The sequence below is a fragment of the Hemitrygon akajei genome, chromosome 1 (genome assembly GCF_048418815.1).
Source record: "Hemitrygon akajei chromosome 1, sHemAka1.3, whole genome shotgun sequence".
Lineage (NCBI taxonomy): Eukaryota > Metazoa > Chordata > Chondrichthyes > Myliobatiformes > Dasyatidae > Hemitrygon > Hemitrygon akajei.
Genome location: NC_133124.1, coordinates 215,963,328 through 215,980,668, shown reverse-complemented (window position 1 = coordinate 215,980,668; position 17,341 = coordinate 215,963,328). Strand labels below are relative to the sequence as shown.

Sequence of the window (17,341 nt, the reverse complement as noted above, 5' to 3'; positions counted from 1 at the left end):
TGATTTTCCTGCACAGCAGTTGCTAGTTTACAAAAAAGGTGCAAACAGCAAAAAAACTCATCCAGTGAGCAGCACTTTCTGTGGGTGAAAATGCCTAGTTAATGAGCAGTCAAAGAAGACAGGCCAGAATGGTTCAAGGACATAACCACATCTCTAAATGCACAACACATCAAACCTTTACTACAGCAGCATTGGACCACACAGGGTTCCATTGCTGTACCTAATAAAGTGGGCACTGAGTGAATTTATACGTGAGTAAGAGGTACATATGTGTAATATATTTCTGGTCTGGGTGGGAGGAAAGAACAAAATACTGCATTCCTGTTAAAGTTCTGGTCAAAATCAACTTTGCTGCACCTCTGCTGATTATAGTTCCTCATTTATAATAGTTGTCCACATTAAAGTCTTACTAGAATCATATTTGTGTGGAACATTCCCATTACTAAAAAATAGAGTGAAAGGCTGAGAATTGGTTTGGAAATAGGAAAGTTTAAAACTAAAAGGCAGAGGAATGTACTTTTAACAGCAAACACAAGGAAATCTGCAGATGCTGGAAATTAAAACAACAACACACACAAAATGCTGGTGGAACACAGCAGGCCAGGCAGCATCTATAGGGAGAAGTGCTGTTGACGTTTCGGGCCGAGACCCTTCGTCAGGACTAACCGAAAGGAAAGATAGTAAGAGATTTGAAAGTAGTGGGGGGAGGGGGAAATGCAAAATGGTAGGAGAAGTCCGGAGGGGGTGGGATGAAGCTAAGAGCTGGAAAGGTGATTGGCAAAAGTGATACAGAGCTGGAGAAGGGAAAGGATCATGGGATGGGAGGCCTCAGGAGAAAAAAAGGAGGGGGGGGGGAAGCACCAGAGGGAGATGGAGGACAGGCAAACAAATATGTCAGGGATAGGGTAAGAAGGGGAGGAGGGGCATTAACGGAAGTTAGAGAAGTCAATGTTCATGCCATCAGGTTGGAGGCTACCCAGTCGGTATATAAGGTGGTGTTCCTCCAACCTGAGTTTGGATTCATTTTGACAATAGAGGAGGCCACAGATAGACATATCAGAATGGGAATGGGACTTGGAATTAAAATGTGTGGCCACTGGGAGATCCTGCTTTTTCTGGCAGACCGAGCGTAGGTGTTCAGCGAAACGGTCTCCCAGTCTGAGGCAGGTCTCACCAATATATAAAAGGCCACACCAGGAGCACTGGACGCAGTATATCACACCAGCCGACTCACAGGTGAAGTGTCGCCTCACCTGGAAGGACTGTCTGGGGCCCTGAATGGTGGTGAGGGAGGAAGTGTAAGGGCAGGTGTAGCACTTGTTCTGTTTACAAGGATAAGTGCCAGGAGGGAGATCGGTGGGAAGGGATGGTGGGGGGGGGACGAGTGGACAAGGGAGTCGCGTAGGGAGCGATCCCTGCGAAAAGCAGAAAGGGGGCGAGGGAAAAATGTGTTTGGTAGTGGGATCCCGTTGGAGGTGGTGGAAGTTACGGAGAATTATACGTTGGACCTGGAGGCTGGTGGGGTGGTAGGTAAGGACAAGGGGAACCCTATCCCGAGTGGGGTGGTGGGTGGATGGGGTGAGGGCAGATGTGTGGGAAATGGGAGAGATGCGTTTGAGAGCGGAGTTGATGGTGGACAAAGGGAAGCCCCTTTGACATCTCCTTCGTCCTGGAATGAAAAGCCTCATCCTGAGAGCAGATGTGGCGGAGATGGAGGAATTGTGAGAAGGGGATAGCCTTTTTGCAAGAGACAGGGTGGGAAGAGGAATAGTCCAGGTAGCTGTGAGAGTCTGTAGGCTTATAGTAGATATTGGTAGATAGGCCGTCTCCAGAGATGGAGACAGAAAGATCAAGAAAGGGTTAGTACTGACCTCTACCTGGCCGAGGCACAGCAACAACTCTCTGATACCTCCTCTCATTTACCCCTTGATCATGACCCCACTAAGGAGCACCAGACCATTGTCTCCTATACCATCACCAACATTATCAGCTCTGGGGATCTCCCATCCACTGCCACCAACCTCATAGTTCCCACACCCCACACTTTCCGTTCCTACCTCCTACCCAAGATCCACAAACCTGCCTGTCCAGGTAGACCTATTGTCTCAGCTTGCTCCTGCCCCACTGAACTCATTTCTGCATTCCTTGACATTGTCTTATCCCCCCTTGTTCAATCTCTTCCCACCTATGTTCGTAACACTTCTCATGCTTTGAATTTTTTCAACGATTTTAAGTTCCATGGCCCCCACTGTCTTATTTTCACCATGGACGTCCAGTCCCTATATACTTCCATCCCCCACCGAGATGGTCTCAAAGCTCTTCGCTTTTTTTTGGATTCCAGACCTAACCAATTCCCTTCCACCACCACTCTCCTCCGTCTAGCAGAATTAGTTCTTACTCTCAATAATTTCTCCTTTGGCTCCTCCCACTTCCTCCAAACCAAGGGTATAGCCATGGGTCCCAGTTATGCCTGCCTTTTTGTTGGCTTTGTGGAACAGTCCATGTTCCAAGTCTATACCAGTATCCATCCCCCTCTTTTCCTTCGCTACATTGATGACTGCATTGCTTCTTGCACGCATACTGAGCTCCTCGACTTCATTAACTTTGCCTCCAACTTTCACCCTGCCCTCAAATTTACCTGGTCCATTTCCGACACCTCCCTCCCCTTTCTTGATCTTTCTGTCTCCATCTCTGGAGACGGCCTATCTACTATAAGCCTACAGACTCTCACAGCTACCTGGACTATTCCTCTTCCCACCCTGTCTCTTGCAAAAAGGCTATCCCCTTCTCACAATTCCTCCGTCTCCGCCGCATCTGCTCTCAGGATGAGGCTTTTTATTCCAGGACGAAGGAGATGTCTTCCTTTTTTAAACAAAGGAACTTCCCTTCGTCCACCATCAACTCTGCTCTCAAATGCATCTCTCCCATTTCCCGCACATCTGCCCTCACCCCATCCACCCACCACCCCACTCGGGATAGGGTTCCCTTTGTCCTTACCTACCACCCCACCAGCCTCCAGGTCCAAAGTATAATTCTCCGTAACTTCCGCCACCTCCAACAGGATCCCACTACCAAACACATTTTTGCCTCCCCCCCCCCTTTCTGCTTTTCACAGGGATCGCTCCCTACGCGACTCCCTTGTCCACTCGTCCCCCCCCATCCCTTCCCACCGATCTCCCTCCTGGCACTTATTCTTGTAAACAGAACAAGTGCTACACCTGCCCTTACACTTCCTCCCTCACCACCATTCAGGGCCCCAGACAGTCCTTCCAGGTGAGGCGACACTTCACCTGTGAGTCGGCTGGTGTGGTATACTGCGTCCGGTGCTCCCGGTGTGGCCTTTTATATATTGGTGAGACCCGCCGCAGACTGGGAGACCGTTTCGCTGAACACCTACGCTCGGTCCGCCAGAAAAAGCAGGATCTCCCAGTGGCCACACATTTTAATTCCAAGTCCCATTCCCATTCTGATATGTCTATCTGTGGCCTCCTCTATTGTCAAAATGAATCCAATCTCAGGTTGGAGGAACACCACCTTATATACCGACTGGGTAGCCTCCAACCTGATGGCATGAACATTGACTTATCTAACTTAATGCCCCTCCTCCCCTTCTTACCCCATTCCTGACATATTTAGTTGTTTGCCTGTTCTCCATCTCCCTCTGGTGCTTCTCCACCCCCCCCCCTTTCTTTCTCCTGAGGCCTCCCATCCCATGATCCTTTCCCTTTTCCAGCTCTGTATCACTTTCGCCAATCACCTTTCTAGCTCTTAGCTTCATCCCACCCCCTCCGGTCTTCTCCTACCATTTTGCATTTCCCCCTCCCCCCACTACTTTCAAATTTCTTACTATCTTTCCTTTCGGTTAGTCCTGATGAAGGGTCTCGGCCCGAAACGTCGACAGCGCTTCTCCCTATAGATGCTGCCTGGCCTGCTGCGTTCCACCAGCATTTTGTGTGTGTGGAATGTACTTTTGTTGGGTATAAAATTTGTGCAGCTGTTTTCAATAGACATACCTGTGCACATTATCTCGCAGTCCCAAGGTCATCAACATTCCTCCGACAAACTATGTTATCTTGTTATCTCTTCTATTGCAACCACAAAAGAAACAGACAAAGAAATTGCCATCTCAGATTCCGATTTATACATAACTTAAACATAGATAATGAAGAACTAATGGGACTGATTCATGATCAGCCTAGTCATTGTCAGAGCCATTAAAGTTTAAATGGAAATTATGACATCTCACAACTGCTAATAGCAGCTTTGAAAAATGTGATAGATTTATTACTGAAACAATGATTAAGCAGTTGTTTTTAAATTACTCCTCTTTCATACAATCTTAGCTGAAAATTACAACAATTATATCAAGGTTAGTGTTCAAGGCCTGACCCATGTACCTAGCTGATTCTGGAACACAAAACCCAGGAAGGTCTTTTAGTCCCTTCATAAGACATAGGAGCAGAATTAGGCCATTTAGCTCATCAAGCCTGCATCATGATTTAATCGTGTCTTCAGCTATATTATTTGATGAAGATCAGGGTTGATCAATAATTTGCACTCCATTTTGGGGTGTTTAAATGGGGAAATTTAAAGCAGAGAATCAGAATTTTCATACAATTTATACCTTTCAATATATTTCAAGGAGTATATGAAAGGTTGCTCTATTCTTTTCATCCCTCCCCACTGTGAGGTTACATCTATGACCACATCAACCCATAATGACTTCTCTTGGTTATAGAACAGCTTGGGCAACAACAAGTGGGACTGACCAGCCTGATTTCTTGGTTCCAAACACCTTTCTTCTCAGTCCAGTCCCTGCCCACTTTCATCCTTGACACCTTGGATGCACTCCCAACAGAGTTTCCAATTTCCTGGCCCAAAGAGTTAATCTTCCCCCACGTTCATACAAACCATCTACACCTTCAGGTCAGGTGCCTGAGAGCCTTCTGCTTCTTCCTTGAGCAGAGACCCAACCAATTACCCTCCACAACGTTCTTACCCACCTGACTGAAAAAATTCTCACTGAACAGTTTCAGCTTCACTCACCTTTCTCCAGACTAAACATGGAGATATAGGCACTCGTATAGGCCTAAGCTGTACCTGTTTATGTAGGATATGAGGAACAGTCTTTGTTTCAGACCTGCTCAGGTACATCATCTCTGACATATCGACTACAATGGTGCTGCTTAAGGCACTTAGACTCAACTCAGATTTCATCACTTGCTGTCAATTTCCCCCCAGGTTCCACCTTCCATTTTCTTTTTAATTCTTTCTGCCTCCATCTCAGGGGATAGGTTAATCACAAATATCATTATAATCCCACAAACTCCTGTAAAGACTCTATTCTTTTCTCCCTGTTCCTTTATCTCCATTATATTTGATCTGACAAAAAAAATTATTCACAGATGTGCTCCTGATGTAACTTCCTTTATTCTAAACCATGGTTTTCCCTGTACCAAAATGAATAGAATCTTTGACTGCATTTTACCTAACTCCTGTACTTCTGCTCTCAATCCCTCTTCCAGGACAGAGCAAGAAGAGAGAGAGAGAGAGAGACACGCACACAAGAGGCTATAGATGTTAGAATCTGAAGCAAGAACAGAGTCCATCTGGTCCTCAGCAATAAATCACCCTCTACCAGCTCCAGCAGAATTCCATCACCAGACACATACTCTCTTCCACTTCCAGCATTTAAACGAACTGCTCCCTTTATGACCCTCTGTTCTTCCATTCCCTACCATCCACTCTCCATAAGAAATAGGAGCAAGAGTCGGCCATCTGGTCAATAAGATTGTGGCTGATCTTGTCATGGACTCATCTGCCTTTCCCTCATAACCATTAATGACCCTGCTATGCAAATATCTGTCTAACTGTCCTAAGAATATTCATGCCTCTACTATTGTACTAATCTCTGGAAAAAGCAATTTCTCCTCATCTCCCTCCTAAATTTATTCCCCAGATTTTAGGGTGGCTAGTTAGAGCAGTGCTAGCAACACAGGCTCAATTCCTGTGGCTGTCTGTAAGGAGTGTGTACAGTCTCCCCATAACCATGTGGATTTGCTCTTTTCCTCCCACATTCCAAAGGAATTCAGGTTAGTAGGTTAAATGGCCATATGGGTGTCATTGCATGGTGCAGGCTCATTGGGTCAGAAGGGCCTGTTACTGTGCAGTATCCCTAAATAAACAAATAACAAATCTTCGGTCCATTTCCCTTAGTTCTCGTTTCACTTACCATCTCAGGACACTTTCCTGTGCTACTGCAAGAGATGCAAAGCTTGTCCTGTCATCCCTTCCCATCATGCTGAACATACTTTTCAACAGAGCAGTGCTTCACCTGCATGCTTCCTCTCCAGTGCCTTCTACTCAATATTCATGATGCAGTCTTGCTACACTGGAGGAACCAAACATGAGTTGCATGATTGCTTTTGGGCAGCATCTGCATTCAATCCACAGGAGCTTCAGGACTCACACCATCAGGCTCAGGAGCGGTTATCACCCCTCAGCCATCAAGCTCTTGAACCAAAGGGGATAACTTCACTTGCCCCATCTTGGAAATGTTCTCACAACCTATGGACTCACTTTCAATGACTTTTCATCTCACGTTCTCAATATGTATCGCTTATTTATTTAGCATTATTATTTCTTTTTGTATTTGCACAGATTGCTGTCTTTTCCATACTGGTTGAGCGTCCAAGTTGGTGTGGTCTTTCATTGATTCCGTTATGGTTATTACTCTATGGATTTATTGGGTATGCCCACAAGATGATGAATCTTAGGGTTGTATATGTGACATATTTGTACTTTGATAATAAATTTACTTTGAACAATATTGATCACCCATTGCCAGCCACTTAAACGCCACTCTGACCTGTCTATCTGAGCCCCTTGCACTCACAGAGTTGTAGAACAATACAGCAGCTAGCTAGTCCCAATTTCCTGCATTCCTCCTATATCCTCCCATCCTCCTATCCAAGTGCTTCTTCAGTGGAAGTACAGTGGATTCCAGTTTATTCGGACACAGTGGGACCAGTACATTTCAGTCCAATTGAGTGGCTGCCCCAATTAGCTGAAGTTTCATGGAAACAGTTAACAGGTATATATAAAAAATACTATTTGAATTATGTATTTAAATGAGATACAGCCTTCATACAATGCTTTTAATGATTGCATCTTCTAAGTCTTCATTTTTGTTGTAACATTCAAGATGATTGTCAATATTTTCAAGTTCTTGGTAGTTTCTAACTTGCTGAATTTTCACTCCCTGCTGTTTCTGACATCTCCAAGCCTGAATGCTTGAAACCACAGTTCTGAGTGTCTTACTACTTACTTCTTGCCAACTATCTGTGATAAAAATCACTGCTTTTTGAATTCAAAACACACACAACTGATACTATTTAAAAACTGTTCACTCTTGTGTACAACAACCACACAAGTACATGCGACTGACGCTCGTTAGAAGCTGTTCGGCAACAGTGTCCTGTCCCAATTAAGCAGCATAGAGTCACAAATAAATAAAGACAATCCCAGCTATTTTCTTGATTAGTTTTTGTTCTTTAAGAATTGTCCCAAATATGTGACTGCCCCGATTAACCAATGGCCCAATTAACCAGAATCCACAGTATTATATCCACCTCAACCACTTCCTTTGTCAGATCGTTCCATATACTGACCACTCTCTCTGTGCAAAATTTTCTCTTCAAGTCCCTTTTAAATCTCTCCTCTCTCACCCTAAACCTATGCCCCCTAGTTTCGAACACTGTTTAAACAAAGTCCAGTGCAGGATTGAGGAAAATCACTTCGTGTTTCAGCTGAGCAAGCTACACTCCCCTGGACTCAATATGAATTCCCTGACTGTGGGTAGATAGTTCTTTCTGTCTGTCTATCAGAACTGGCCAGTTCTGACAGCGATCCATCTGTGCTCCTGGCTCAGTTTTTCACTTTCTTTTAGTATTGTCTACCTGCTGAATATGTCCTGCAGTCCTGCTATTGGCAACACCTAACATTATGGCCAACCCTGGCATTGAGCTATGGTCTCTATTCAGATTGTGGCTCAGATTTGATCGTTTTTTAGGTTCAGGGGAATAGTATTAGGAACAGAAAGGGTAGTTAGGGGTCAGGTTAAGGTTTAGGGATATGTTCTATCTTCAAAGAAAATTTATTATCAAAGTACCTATACCATATATCACCGCAAACAACCCCGAGATTCATTTTCTTGCAAGGATACTCCACAAATTGATAACATTGTAACTATAATATGATTAATGAAAGATCAACCAGAGTGCAGAAGACACCAAACTGTGCAAATGCAAATAGAAATATATAGTAATAAATAACAAAAATATGAGATAATGAGATAAAGAGTCCTTAAAAGTGAGGTCATTGAATTTGGGAACACCTCAATGGATGGGTAATTGAGTGTAATTATCCCCTTTTGTTCAGGAGCCTGATGGTTATGATGTAGTAACTGTTCTTGAACTTGGTGTTATGAATCCTGACATTTTTGTACCTTCTACCTGATGGCAGCAGTGAGAAGAGAGCATAGCCCTGGTGGTGAAGATCTCCGATGATGGATGCTGCTTTCCTATGAGAGCGTTTCATGTAGTTATTCTCGATGGTTAGGAGGGCTTTACCCGTGATGTACGGGGCCGAATACTGGATTTTCCGTTCAACGGCATTGGGGTTTCCATGTTAATATAGAATGCAGAATGTAGTGTTACTGAGAATAAGCAGTGCAGGTAGACAGGACAGTGCAAGGACCACAGTGAGGGGGATTGAGAGTTCCCTTCAATTCCCTTTTAGTGATTTAAGATTGAAGAAGTGGTTGAGGAAGTCATATCGTTTAAGGAGCATTTGAATAGGTACATAGTGGGATGGTACACAGGAAAATGAGTCTCTGGGGTCAGCATGGACTTGCTGGGCTGAGGAGCCTGTGTCTGTGCTCCTTACTCATGTATGAAAAGTCTGATAACAGTGGGATAGAAGATGTCCCTCGAGCCCGATGGTGCACGCTCTCAAGCATTTCTATCTTCTGCAACATACACAGAATGCAGGTCGGACATCTATGGAAAAGAGTAAATGCACAGAGTTCTGGGCTGAGTCCCTTCTTCAGGACTCGGACGCTAGAATAAAAAGGTGGGGGGAGGAGGAGGATAGCTGGGAGGTGATAGGTGAAGCCAGGTGGGTGGGGAAGGTAAATGGCTGGAGAAGGAAGAATCTGATAGGAGAGGAGAGTGGACCCTGGGAGAAAGGGGAGGAGGAAGGGACCCAGGGGGAAAGTCAGAGTGGAGAACAGATGAAGGGGAGGAAATTGTTCACCAGAAGGAGAAATCAGTATTCATGCCATCAGGCTGGAGGGTACCCAGTCAGAATATAAGCTGTTGCTCTTCCACCCTGAGAGTGGCCTCATCTTCTGCCTGATGGGAGAGGGGAGGAGAGGGAATGACCAGGGTGGAGTGATTCTTGCTTTGCAAAAGCAGCAGGAAATGTGGAGGGGAGGGTGGCTTTGAGACCATTATTAGTGTTGAAATGTCTCTCAGCAAGTATCAGTGCATTGAAAAACAGAGGAGTTTTCTGGAGTTTACAGAAAAAAACTGTGTACGAAACAGATCATAATCCGTTATAACATGCAGTAAATGCTGGAGGAACTCAGCAAGTCAGGCAGCAGCTATGGATAAACTATCATTTCTGAAACACAAGAGATTCCGCAGCTGCTAGAAATTCAGGGCAACGTACACAAAATGCTGGAGGAACTCGGCAGATCGGGCAGCATCTATGGAAAGGAATAAACAGTCGATGTTTTGGGCCAAGATCCTTCATCAGGAATGCAGTGTCAGTCCTGATGAAAGGTTTCTGCCTGAAATGCCGACTGTTGATTCCTTACAACAGATGCTGGCTGATCAGCCAAGTTCCTCCAGTGTGTGTTAAACAGTCATTTCTAACTAATTTATTTCAGGAACTATGACTGCCAGTTTCCATTCTGAAGTTGGGGCAACGTTTGAATCTGAGGCATTCCTATTCAACACCTGACACACTGCTGGTGTCTTCCACAGTGGAGACTGAAGCAAAATACTCAGTTAGTTCATCTGCCACCTCCTTGTCTCTGTTATTATTTCTCTGACCTCATTTTCTAACAGTCCCATATCTACTCTCATCTCTCTTTAATTTTTTTTATATATACTTGAAAAAGCTTGTCCTATCCAACTTGATATTGTTTGCTAGCTTGCTTTCATATTTCATCCTTTCCCTCCTAATAATTATTTTAGCTGCTTTCTATAGGTTTTTAAAAGCTCCCCAGTTCCTCTATCTTCCCCCAAATTTGTGCTTTGTTGTATGCCCTCTCTTTTGCTTTTACATTATCTTTGACTTCCCTTGTCAGCCACAGTTGTACCATCTTGCCGTTTGAGTATTTATTCATTTTTGGAATACATCTATCCTGCACCTTCCTCATTTTTCCTAGAAGCTCAAGCCATTGCTGCTCTCCTGTCATCCCTGCCAGCATCTCTTTCCAACTTACTTTGGCCAACTCCTCTCTCATACCACAGTAATTTCTTTTACTACACTAATATACCGCTATGTCAGACTTTACTTTCTTCCTATCAAATTTCAAGGGATCACTGTCTCCTAAAGGTTCCTTTACCTTAAGCTCCCTAATCACGTCCGGTTCATTATATAACATTCAAACTGGTATAGCTGAACCCCTAATCGGCTCAATGACAAGCTGCTCTAAAATCCTGCTCTCATCAGCATGCAACAAATTCACTCTCTTGAGATCCATTACCAACCTGATTTTTGAAATCTACCTGCATGTTTAAAATTTCCCATAACTATCCTAACATTGCCATTTTGACATGCCTTTTCTATTTCCCGTTGTATTCTGCAGTCCACATCCCAGCTACTGTTTGGAGGCCTGTATATAACTGCCATCAGGGTCCTTTTACCCTTGCAGTTTCTTAACTCAACCCACAAGGATTCAACATCTTCCAAATCCATGTCACATCTTTCTACTGATTTGATATCATTCTTTACCAGCAGAGACACGTCACCTCCTCTGCCTACCTTCGTATCCCTCTGATACAATGCGTACTACTTATTTTAATTTGACTATTTAATATAATTTGATATATATATATATATATATAAATATATATGTGTGTGTGTGTATTTTTAATTTATTTATATTAATTCAACTTTTTTCTATATTTATCATGTATTGCATTCCTAATGTTATGAGTGATGAACAGACCTGATGGTCAATGGGGTGCAGAGTTAACCATTCCCAACACCCCTCCTGAGAACTACGAACTATTGCTGTTGCTATGCTGCTACTGAGAGAGAGAGAGATAAAGCCCAGGCAAGAACATCTGCTACAGATAAGAGGGGGGGAGAGACTGTTGATTTACTGTATTTTTGACTCTTCATGGATTATTTACCTTCCACTACAAGGACTTTACTTTGCTCGTTAACATTCCTCAGGAGATAGCAGGAGCGGCCTGATTTTATGGACACGGTCATTCAGAGTTGATGGATAGCTGAGACCCTGTGAGTGGGGATAAAAGACAGGTCTGGAGAGACACCCTTCAGACACACCAGTGGACACCGACTGAGTGGTGGGAACCCACAGAAAGGTGGGGGCTTCGGAGACCGAACCAGGAGATCGGTCAGTAAAGCTCACAGTGTTACTGCAGGGCCGGTGGGGACTTGTGTGTGTGTCCACTCATGCCAGAGTGACGAGTCCACCACAGAAGAACGGTCTAGCTGAAGGACGGAGGGGTCATAACTGAATGGCCACAACGACATGACGGGTTAAGAAAGCCACAAAAGATTTGCCTGCCGCAGCTGTTGCTGTTACATCTCACTCGCTCTCTCTCTCTCTCCAACGATTTCAACACAACAACCATAACCACCTCAGTATTTATGAACTGAACTCTATACTTTCCTATGACAATTCATTTACCCCTAGACATCGACAGAGCTTGTTTATTATTGATTATTATTATTCCTACACTTTTAGGTTTATTACTGCTAACTTGTTTTATATGTATATTTGCATTTTTGATATTGTATTGTGTAGTTTACTAATAAACACCTTTAGTTTGGTACCACCAGACTCCAACGGATTCTTCTTTCTCTGCTGATCAGACACCCAGTTACGGGGTACATAACACTAAGTATGTTCACGGAATAGGAATCTCAGGGTTGTACGTGGTGGCATGTATGTACTCTGATAATAAATTTTACTTTGAATTTAATACTGCTGTCACAAAGTTAACAAATTTCACGACATATGCTGGTGATATTAAACCTGATTCAGATTCAACCCCAAGGAGCTGGAACTCTGGAATGATTTTCAGTATTGTGATTTCTGGATAGTTTAAATTCTCTCAAAGTTCAAAGTAAATTGATTATCAAAGTACATATATATCACCATATATATCCCTGAGATTCATTTTCTTGCAAGTATATTCAATAAGTTCAATAACTATAACAGAATCAATTAAAGACTACACCAACAAGGCAGACAACCAGAGTACAAAAAAACAACACAAAGGAAAAGAAAACACAGAAATAATTATAAATAAGTAAAAAAATCGAGAACATGAGATGAAGAGTCTTTGAAAGTGAGTCCATAGGTTGTGAGAACAGTTCAGTGATGGGCCAAGTGAAGTTCAATGAAGTTATCTGTTCAGGTTCAAGAGCCTAATGGTTGAGGAGAATGGCCAGACTGGGTCAAGCCGACAGGAGGGCGATAGTAACTCAAATAAACACACATTACAACAGTGGTGTGCAGAGGAGCATCTCTGAATGCACAGTATTTTGAACCTTGATGTAGATGGGCTACAGCAGCAGAAGACCATGGACGTACATTTATGGCCACTTTATTAGGTACAAGAGTTACCTGGCAAAGTAGCCACTGAGTGTACCTGAAACAACTGACATCTTCAGCACGTCTTTCAGTCAACTCCCGCCCCTCCACTGCATCCAATCACATGCAACAGAAAAGGAAACACCTCCTGTTGCTATCTATCATTGGATGGCTTATCTAAACAAAGTTAGAGTCCAGAGATCAGAAAGGCCATCATTGTTAAGTTCTCAGCAGTGCCCAGAGCACAGAGAGCGATAGCTGATGTTCAAAGGGGTGCTGTTATTGATCTTGGCAAGTCTGTTGCAAAATTATGGGAGAGCAAAGATCAGCCGGTCAAGCAAGGAATCACAGATGTTTACAACATGGTCTGGGATTATATAGGCATGTATAATAAGCCGTCTGTAAAATAAGCAATCAGACTGATCCTGTTCCTACTGCATTGCCACATATATCAGATCATATTAAGTGTTCATTCAGGTTTTGGGCGGCCTCTTTACATTAGTGAGACCCAATGTAGATTGGGGGACTGCTTCGTTGAGCACCTTCACTCCATCCACTGAGAAAAGTGGAATTTCCCAGTGGTGGCCAATTATAATCCTACTTCCCTTTGCCATGCCAACTTGTTGGTCCTTGGCTTCTCTACCGTCATGATGAGGCCACTCTCAGGTTGCAGAAGTAACACATTATATACAGTCTGGGTAGCCTCCCACCCAATGGTATGGACACATATTTGTCTGATAATTCTGATATTTAGATAATATAGTTCTGATAATTCCTGTTTCTTCTCTCTTTTTCCATTCACTATTCTGGCTCCCCTCTTACTTCTTCTCTTCTCATCTGACCAACACCTCTCTCTGGTGCCCCTCATCCTTCCCCTTCTCCAATGGTCCACTCTCCTTTCCTGTCAGATTCCTTCTTCTAAACACAAGAAGTTCTCCAGATGCTGAAAATCTAAAACAACACACACAAAATGTTGGAGGAACTTAGCAGGTCAGACAGCATCCATGCAAATGAACAAACAGTTGACGTTTTGGGCTGAAACCCTTCTTTAGGACTGGAAAGGAAGGGGGAAGGCACCAGAATAAAAAGGTGGGGAGAGGGGAAGGAGGATAGCTAGAAGGTGATGGGTGAAGCCAGGTGGGTGGGAAAGGTAAGGGGCTGCAGAGGAAGGAACTTGATAGGAGAGAAGAGTGAGTCAGAGGAGAAAGGGAAGGAGGAACGACACCACGGGAGGTGATAGGCTGGTGAGAAGAGGTAAGAGGCCAGAGTGGGGAGTAGAAGAAGAGGGAGTGGGAGGGACAATTTTACTGTAAGGAGAAATCGATATCCATACCATCTGGTTGGAGGCTACCCAGACGGACTACAAGGTGTTGCTCCTCCACACTGAGGGGGTGGCCTCATCGTGGCACTGGAAGAGGCCATGGACCAACATGTCAGAATGAGAATGGGAGTCAGAATTAAAATGTTTGAATGGGAATGGGAATTGGAATTAACATGTTTGAAGAAGATTCCTTCCTCTTCTACCTATCAACTCCCAGCCACTTATTTCACCTACCCCCCCCCCCCCCACCAGGCTTCACCTATCACCTGCCAGCTTGTGCTCCTTCTGTTCCCCCCGCCACCTTCTTATTCAGGCTTCTTCCCCCCTTCCTTTCCAGTCCTGATGAAAGATCTTTGGCCAAAACGTCAACTGTTCATTCCACTCCATAGGTGGCCTGCTGAGTCCCTCCAGCATTTTGTGTTCATTTAAATATGAACACAACATTCAGGTATGTTGGATTTTGTATCCACTTTCTGGTAATAAATTACAAATAACCTTTGTTAGGAATTATGCTGGAGTTGCGAAATTATGGATAGCATGTGTGTATGGCACCTGTTAGTCTCGCGAGACCATGGATCTGTGCCTGGAAAGTCTTGGGAGTGTCCTCTTCAGGGTGCAGGCCTGGGCAGGGTTGTATGGAAGACCGGCAGTTGCCCATGCTGCTAGTCTCCCCTCCCCTCTCCACGCCACCGATGTTGTCCAAGGGAAGGGAAGGGCCGATACAGCTTGGCACCAGTGTCATCGCAGAACAGAGCAAGGTTGAAGGCAACGTCGGACTGACTTAGGGACTCCAGCTCCGGATTTGCCCTCAGGGTTTATTCCTGAAGCCTTTCCCATGAGTGGGTATGGCTGCAAGGCAGCAGAGGTTTTCCCTCTCCTAGATGGACTGCCTTCCCAGGCTGACGAGCTCCACCTACCCGATGCACTGGTTTTAAGGCGTCAGGACCTGCCTTTGCCCCTTCTCCTGTCAGTAGAAACAGTTCCGCTGGGCTTAGAGGCTAAGCCACATGAGAAGGCCAGGAGTTGGGCTTGGTTGTCAGAGGCTATTTGAGGCGCATGCCGTGAGGAGCACTTTTAGGTAGTGGGAGCTTGTCCCCATTACCACTCCTTGGCCTGACAACCTTGGAACCATGGATAGTCTTATTATGGGGTAAGTGGTTTAAATGGTTCGGCATGGACTCAATGGGCCAAAGAGTCTGTTTCCATGCTGTACTTTTCTATGATTCTAACTAAAATGGAAGTCTACAACCAGAGGGCATAGCTTCAGAAGACAAGGATATCCCTTTAGAACAATGATGTGGAGGAATTTCTTTAAGCTAGAGGCTGGTGAATCTGTGGAATTCATTGCTACAGATGGCTGTGGAGGCCAAGCATTGGGTGTATTTAAAGTGGAGGTTGATTAGTAAGGGCATCAAAAATTACAGGGAGAAGGTGGGAGAATGGGGTTAAAATGATAGAACGGCAGTGAAAGACTTGACGGGCTGAATAGCCTAATTCTGCTCCTATTTCCTATGAATGCTCCTGCCATTAGCACATTGGTAAAGGTGTATCCCTGCCAGTGAAACCAATCAACTTCCCAGCTCCTTTCTTCACACTCTCCCCCTCCCCAGGTTTCACCTATTACCTATCACCTTATAGTTCTTCTGCCCCCTCCACCACCCACTTTCTTACTCTGAACTCTCCTCTTCCTTTCCAGTCCTGATGAAGAGTCTCGGTCCAAAACGCTGACTGTTTACTCTTTTCCATAGATGCTGCCTGACCTGCTGAGTTCCTCCAGCATTTTGTGTGTGTTGCTCTGGATTTCTGGTGTCCCTGCAGCTTTTCTCGTGCTTGTGAAACCAATCATTCTGAATTTGCCCCATTTGAACTCCATAGGAAAAGACAACAGATTAATGTTTCAACTATTTGTACTCCTGCCACTTAACACACAGTTCAAGATATGCCTCAACACTGTAACAAAAGTGTCTGGCTTTTGAAACGAGCACACTTCTGAATATTTTAAGTTCTACTAGTTAGGTTGTGCTTCCATTGCAAAGATGTAATTCTGTAAATTTACCAGACTATTTTCAACATGTTAAAGTAGGTGATTACAGCAATTAAAACAGCAGTTAATCATTTGTTGTTAACTTTGTGTTGAAGTTGTATAAAGCATCATTGTCATGAGAATGGGATTCCCTTAGATTGCAAACACAAGAACATCTGCAGATGCTGGAAATCCAGAGCAACACACAAAATGCTGCAGGAACTCAGCAGGTCAGGCAGCAGCAATAGAAAAAAGGAAACAGTGGACATTTCGGGCCAAGAACCTTCATCAGGAGTCCTGATGATGGATCTCAGCCCACATAGGTTCGTTATTTACACCTATCTTAGACCTCTTGGCTTGATAAATTTCCTGCAACCTCCCTCCACTGATCTAACAAAAACAACCCAAAACCCATTAATCCTTCGTCAAAAACTTCTCCACCTCTTCCCACTGATTTTGTTTTTTCCCTCTCTTGTTCTTGCATGTGACCAGCCTGTCCATGGTAGTTCCTAAGGCTTTTCCCTACACAAGAGATTCAGCAGATGCTGGAAATCCAAAGTAACTCACACAAGATGCTGGAGGAACTGAGCAGGTCAGGCTGTGGAAATGAATAAACAATCGACGTTTCAGGCAGAGAACCTCCTTCAGCACTGGCTTTTGCTACAGTTTGCCTCTCTACTCTTAGGTTTAATGCCTAAGCATCTTGTACCTTCTCACTAATTTTTTCGACGTATTCTCCTCCTGCCTTGGGATATCTGTGAATGTGCTTTGCTCTCCCTTTCCTTGTTAAGAGAAGTAGCGGAGGCTACCTCACTAAATATATTTAAGATAAGGTTGGATATTATGGAGAAAAGGCAGGTAGGTGGATTTGAGTCCATAGCCAGATCAGCCACGATCTTATTGAATGGCAGAGCAGGCTCAACGGGCCAGATGGCCTACTCCTGCTCCTATTTCTTATATTTCCAGTCCTCCAACACAAATTCAAATATCTCAAACTTGATTTGCCATTTTCTGTCTATCTCAGCAGCCTCAAAATCAGAATCAGGTTAATATCACTGACACAAAGTACACTGCAGATGCTGTGGTCAAATCAACAAGTACAAACAAGCTGGGTGAACTCAGTAGCTCGGGCAGC

General features: G+C 44.2%; 1 protein-coding gene across 2 annotated transcripts in view; it reads right to left on the bottom strand.

Moving 5' to 3' along the window:
* stard7 (StAR related lipid transfer domain containing 7) overlaps positions 1-17,341 on the bottom strand; it is an 82,592-nt gene that overhangs the window by 62,002 nt on the left and 3,249 nt on the right. Inside the window, exon 1 of one of the 2 annotated variants that reach the window (XM_073061005.1) lies at positions 4,014-4,082. The exons of the other annotated variant lie outside the window; for it this stretch is intronic. Within the exon in view, the coding sequence (XP_072917106.1) occupies positions 4,014-4,051 (38 nt within the window). The 5' untranslated portion in view covers positions 4,052-4,082. Of the gene's footprint in view, positions 1-4,013; positions 4,083-17,341 lie in introns of those variants that run through there. 2 annotated transcript variants of the gene reach the window in all.